The 6389-nt window shown below is 47.8% G+C and overlaps 1 protein-coding gene across 2 annotated transcripts; it reads left to right on the top strand.

Moving 5' to 3' along the window:
• The first annotated feature begins 767 nt into the window (after positions 1-767).
• LOC136552288 (pentatricopeptide repeat-containing protein At2g22410, mitochondrial-like) lies at positions 768-5664 on the top strand. 2 transcript variants are annotated; one of them, XM_066543827.1, is made up of 5 exons: positions 768-3101; positions 4127-4227; positions 4357-4445; positions 4683-4838; positions 4965-5664. In XM_066543827.1, the coding sequence occupies exon 1, from the start codon at positions 895-897 to the stop codon at positions 2881-2883; it is 1989 nt and encodes a 662-aa protein (XP_066399924.1). In that variant the 5' UTR covers positions 768-894; the 3' UTR covers positions 2884-3101; positions 4127-4227; positions 4357-4445; positions 4683-4838; positions 4965-5664. The 2 variants fall into 2 exon arrangements, with proteins under 2 accessions (XP_066399924.1, XP_066399923.1); XM_066543826.1 differs by having other exon boundaries at positions 768-4227.
• The last annotated feature ends 725 nt before the right edge of the window (positions 5665-6389 follow it).

The following is a 6389-nucleotide window of genomic DNA, read 5'->3' as shown; positions in this document are numbered from 1 at the left end:
GAGTATATTAAGGTGGAACTTAAAATATTTTTTTTTATCTCAATCCACTCCAACATGGATTTAGATGGATACGAGTGCATCCATACGAGGTCTGAGGCAAGGACGCCGGGTTGCACCCAACCCAGGGGTCGCGCACTCCGCCATGCTTCTCTCGAAACATATGAGTGCATCTGGCAAGGACGCCGGGTTACACCCAACCCAGGGTCGCGCACTCCGCCATGCTTCTCTCGAAAGATGACCAATTACAGCCTCATAATTACACAGCCATTTACTGATTTATTTATGGTCTCCTCGTGGGAATATCGTCGAAGCCATTTACTGATTCATTTACAGTCCAGAAATCCTCATGGGAATATCGTCGAACATATAGCACGCACCTACTTGTTTTCAGCCCCCACCTGATCCGATCTTATTGCGAGCATACACACCTAGCAAATGATGAATATGTATCAGCTTCGCATAAAGCACGGATCTTTATTCTTCACCGGCCTCACTGCTTCGCTTCTTGGAGTTGATGTAGTCCTGGAGCGCCTCCATCTGCTCCCTGGTCGGCGGCTGCTCGTTGTTTTTGATGGACCGGTGCACGTCGTACGTCGTCGCCCCAAAGAACACCAGCCTGCAGTTCATGTTCAATCGAGCATGCACCTCAGCCATGACGCCGCCGCCGGCCGCCGCCCGGCTGCAATTGAGGAGAGATCGATAGGAGAACGACGGAGGAGGTACCTACCCTGCGGCGAACAGGGCGATCTGCCTCGGGAACACGTGTTTCCCGAACAGCCTCATGCTGCTCCGCCCGCGCTGTGCACCTGTGAACTGTGATGCTTGGCGCTCGCCATTTGCGGGATATGTAAAGCAGTTTTTGGTGCAGGGTCCAGTAAGAATCATTCGCGGCCCATGGGCTGGGGTTTTTCCCCACACCTCACAAACGCGAACTGCTTTGTCGCTTTTCCTCGCCTTTCGATGCTTACGCCCGCGCCCGCCGGCCACCATCTCCCGTCCCTGCACAAGCTGCTGCGCAAGTGCCGCTCCATCCAGCGCCTCAACCAGCTCCACGCCCACCTCCTCGTCCACGGATCCTTGTCCGCCGCATCCAATCTCCTCCTCGCCTCCTACTGCGCTCTCTCGGTCTCGCCCAACGCCGGGTATGGCGCCCTCTGCCACGCGCGCCGTCTGTTCGACGGAATTCCTGACCCGGACAGGGTCATGTACAATACCATCATCAGAGCCTACTGCAACAGTGACTGCCCGCGGGAGGCACTACGCCTCCACCGGGGCATGCTCAGGCGAGGGCTCCTGCCCAATGAGTTCACGCTGCCGTTCGTCATCAAGGCGTGCACGAGAGCGCAGGCGTGGGAGCACGCGCTGGCCGTCCACGGCGTCGCTCTGAAGCTTGGCCTTGTGGGGCAGGTCTTTGTGGGCAACGCGCTTCTACATTCCTACGCGTCGGCTGGATCGCTGGGGGACTCCAGGCGGTTCTTTGATGAGATGGCGGGCAGGAATGTTGTGTCGTGGAATTCGATGATCGGTGGGTACGCGCAGGCGGGGGATACTAGAGAGGCGTGCGCCTTGTTTGGAGAGATGAGGCGTCAAGGGTTCTTGGAAGATGAGTTCACACTGGCCAGCCTGCTTCTGGCCTGCTCACAAGAGGAGAACCTTGAAATTGGTCGCCTTGTGCATTGTCGTATGTTGGTTAGTGGATCTCGGGTTGATCTAATTCTTGAAAGCGCTTTGGTGGACATGTACGGTAAGTGCGGGGATCTGTGGATGGCTCGTAAATGCTTTGAAACGATGCCCGTCAAGAGTGTTGTTTCATGGACGTCCATGCTTTGCGCTCAGACAAAGCATGGCTCAGTTGATGCTGCAAGATGCTGGTTTGACCACATGCCAGAGAGGAACATAGTCTCATGGAATGCCATGATCTCTTGCTATGTTCAACGTGGCCAATGCCATGAAGCTTTGGATCTTTATAACCAAATGCAATCCCAGGGTCTTGCTCCCGATGAGATTACCTTAGTGGCTGTCCTCTCTGCTTGTGGGCGAATTGGCGACTTGACTGTAGGGAAGACGGTACACCTTTATATTAGAGACAATATCTATAATCCTGATGTCTCTCTAGTTAATTCGCTTCTCGACATGTATGCAAAATGTGGTCAGGTAGACACGGCAATCAGCCTGTTCAGTGAAATGTGCAATAGAAATGTAGTTTCTTGGAATGTTATTATTGGGGGGCTGGCAATGTATGGTCGTGCATTGGATACAATCACGTTCTTCAGATCAATGGTAACAGACTCCTCGCCAGATGGGATTACCTTTGTGGCCCTTCTTTCTGCATGCAGTCATGGGGGTCTACTAGAAACTGGACAGCATTACTTTGAATCTATGAGACATGTTTACAATGTTAAGCATGAAGTTGAGCATTATGCTTGCATGGTTGACCTTCTTGGCCGACGTGGCCATCTTGAAAAGGCTGTTTGTCTAATAAAAGAGATGCCAATGAAGCCTGATGTTGTGGTCTGGGGTGCATTGCTGGGAGCCTGCAGAATCCATGGGAATGTCGAGATTGGCAGGCAAGTGATCAAGCAATTACTTGAACTGGAGGGCATCAGTGGAGGTCTGTTTGTTCTAATGTCAAACTTGTTATACGAAACTCACCAGTGGGAAGACATGAAAAGGCTCAGGAAATTAATGAAAGAGTGGGGGACGAGAAAGGATATGGGTGTTAGTTCAATTGAAATAAACAACAGCATCCATGAATTTGGAGTAGAAGACATTAGACATGAAAGCTCAAGCGAGATTTATGCAGTAGTTGATCAGCTGTCATATCATTTGATTTCTTTGCATCTCTTGGCTGTGCATCCAGAAGATCTATGTGTGGTAGAGTGAAAGAATCTATTTGGAATTCTTTTCAGGATCAGTTACAAGTTCATAATATTTCTGAAAGTGCAATCAAGCCCTAATTGTGGGTTTTGGTGATAATGACCACGCAATTAAAGAACTAATGAGATTTATCGAGATGATAAGCAGGAATTTATATTCGAGGATGCTACATGAAATGGAGGATCCCCCAATTGCAAATGTTGATGGCTTCAAACTCAAATGAGGTTTAAATTCTTTTATATTTTGAATTTGAGTATAAGAAAAGCCGTGCTATAAAGGGGGACACAATACTTAATCTAATATGTGCTACCAAGTGCTCAATCATACACATGCATCCTCAGATTCATAGCCAAGACAGTCTACACTTCACTCTTACCCTTGCTGTCTTGCATGGTGCCGCACTTGAAGAGAGACACTGCCGCGACTTAAGTGACCGTTGGGGGCTAGAGGGTATTTATACCCTTTCCCTTCCTCCCCAACGGCTCTCTGCCTCTTCTTTCTCACTCCAGCTCGTCCAAAATAGAAAGGAGCGTCTCTCTCTCCCTCCATTGTTGACCTTGAGCCCTCAAGCAAATCCATTGATTTCGCCATCAATCCTTTAAAGAAAAGGGTCCAAAACTCGATTAGAGAGCAGCTCCATTGATTTCTCAATTCAAAAGAGCACTTGGTTCACGTTTTGGTCAGCGGTTGTGTTTGTTACTCTTAGAGCTTGGCTCCTAGCCGGTTAGAGCGTCGTCCGTGGAGCTTGCCAACTTGTGTGACAGCCCCAGGAGGTTTGTAACCATCTCTTGAAACTAGTAAATTCACCCCTCATCTCAAGAGTTAAGTCTCTTAACTTGAGAACGAGGAAGAGTTGGAAAGCCCTAAGCCTTAGTGACTAACCTCAACAACGTGGACGTAGGCAAGCCTTGGTGGCGAGCCGAACCATGGGATAAATCATTGTGTCTCTTGTGCTTGATTTACATTACTTACATGTCATATTGTTGTTGAGGTAATTTCTAGGGTTTCTAGTCGATCTACTTGTGTGTGGTGTTCCTACAACCTCTAGCTTTTGATCTGTGACTATCATACCTGCAGTAGGCTGAGAAATTTCTCTGATTTAAGTTTCCTTTCACTGATTTTGAACTGTGACTCGAAGTTGTCTGCAGGTGCGGCAGTGCCGCTGTTCTAGTTTGGCAGTGCCGCAGTCCGGCAAAGCGACACTGCCGCAGGGTGAATTTGATAAAAGTTTAAGTGTTTGTTTTGACAGGCATATTCAACCCCCCTCTAGGCCAACCAGAGATCCTACAATTTCTGAGTCAGACACTATACAAAATGAAGATGAATGTGGCTGGCGCATTGCTTTACAAGGTACCCCCTCTGATTCCGAACTTCTTTCAAAATACAGGTCATCCTAGAACTTTTAGCTATATTTTCCCTTCCTTTCTCGCCCTTGCCAAATAAATGTTATTCACAAATAAATGACACATCTGTTTGCAGTGCTGTATAAATGAGGGCGGTGACATGTATTTTGAGCCGGAGGGAGTAATGTTCATTGCCAAGCACACCTCCTGTTGAAGCCTCTGAGGGTAGGTAGTGCTGACCAAGCACATTTCTCAAAGAGTGTCCAGGTTCATCAGATCCATGAATAAAATCATTATGGACGTATAATTTAAGTTACAAATTCCACCTACATAGAAAATACTGAAAAGGACGACTTATTCTTTTTGCTTTGGTTCAGTTGTCCACTTCAGTTTTCCGTATTGACCATGTAATGTAACCCTTCATTTGTCTTGCTAACTGGTTGTGTTTCTGGTTTTTTGTAGATGTCATGGGTCTCTGGGCAAGCCACTGAACCAACTCGTCTGGTGCTCTTACGCCCACAAATTCAGTTGTCACTATCTCCTGTGACTGTGATGTTTCAACAATATATGTGGAGAGAGACTAAAGCTCGGCAACAAGATCTCAGCACACGTTCACAGGTCACCCTTTCGAGTTGTCAACAAGGCAACTATCTTAACTACTAGCTTTTTTTTTTTTTTTGAAAGAAGATTACCTACTAGCTTTTTAGAGACAGAGCTACATGCTGACATAATTTTTTCTTCCAGATTGAGTATACCATGGTAACAGAGGCGCTGACTCCAGATGTAAAAGCAGAGCAAAGATACCAACATCATTCACAGTTTCACACTTTTTTGCCGTGCGAGCCCTGAAAATTTTGTTCTGAGGAGAAAAGAAATTTTGTTCTGAGGAGAAAAGATTGATTCGTTGAACTGAACGGCCGCAAGATGGGGGTGGGATGGATCCGTGCCCACATTAATCAGTTCGTGATGCCTGCAACGTGCTTCCTGCCACGTGCTTCTCTTAATTGTGCACCGTGAGTACATTACATTACAGTGCATCAGTCTAGTAAGTGGGGGCCTGCAGTTTGCCGCTTGCCAGTTGAAGGCAGCAATGTAAGTGAAGTACCAGAGTGCCCATGAAACCGCCCATGCGCTGTGCTTTGGCAGTTATTAAGCGCCGAAAAGTAGTGAGTTTGCCATCGGCACAACGCAAGCACTATTGGCTAATCGAGCGTTCGAGAGTCACTCCAGGATGCCAACAGCACGTGGCCACATCACCTCGCCGATCTGGATCAGTGGCCTACTGGTTGGTACACATTTCTTGTGATGCTGTTTGCAAGTCCATGGCTAGATGATTTGGTTCCGGCTAATGGGAATATATTGATGCTTTGTGAGGTTGCTTTGCCGTTCTTCTTTTTCTTTTTTTAACTTTAGAAATCATGGAACTGCTTTGTTTTTAAAAGTTCTGAAGGTGGATAAAGCATGTTCCTGGAGCTTGATTATGATGACTTGCAATCGGGGGGTTTTTTAATAGAGCAGGTACCTACCAGAATGATGGGTATTTTGGTTCTATTTTTTAACTGTATGAATGACCACGAGCTAGGACTGGGATGTAACATCCCGTCTAAATGGGCCGAAATTCGGTTGGGCCGAGGCACTGCTGTGCGCGTGGGCTGTGGTCCGAAGCTGTAGCTATGGGCACTGTAGCTCCAAGGTAGGCCAGGCCAAAATCAGGGTTACTTTGGCGGCACAACACTATTGCTCAGTCACTGTTCATGCGAGTTACTGTGTAGCCAGATTTTGGTAACAGTGAATCGTAGGACGGGCAGACCGACTTAAATATCTAGGTCAAGGACGTGTAGTAACCTTCGGTTAACCGTTTTACGCGAAGCGAGTATGAAAGCGCAAGCGGGTTGCTATGTAGGTAGGGCCCACCCCTCGGTAGATTGGGCCTGTGCCGTGTGCCGGGCCTGGGGTATTACAAATGGTAATCAGAGCTAACACTCGCGGTTTCACGGACATATGACTCAAGAGCTTGGATAGGTTGCACATGGCTCTGCAAGAGCATGGCACTTGGGCCGGAGAGCTGGGAATATAGACGTGGGCCAAGAGAGTTGTCGGTGTTTTGGACCAGTGGGCCCTCAACCACCTAGTGAAAATGTACTGCGTGCCTCTAATCCCGGATGGTGA

The sequence above is a fragment of the Miscanthus floridulus genome, chromosome 4 (assembly GCF_019320115.1).
Source record: "Miscanthus floridulus cultivar M001 chromosome 4, ASM1932011v1, whole genome shotgun sequence".
In the NCBI taxonomy this organism is placed as follows: domain Eukaryota; kingdom Viridiplantae; phylum Streptophyta; class Magnoliopsida; order Poales; family Poaceae; genus Miscanthus; species Miscanthus floridulus.
The sequence above is the reverse complement of the archived record's forward strand: the minus strand, read 5'-3'. Positions and strand labels throughout refer to the sequence as shown.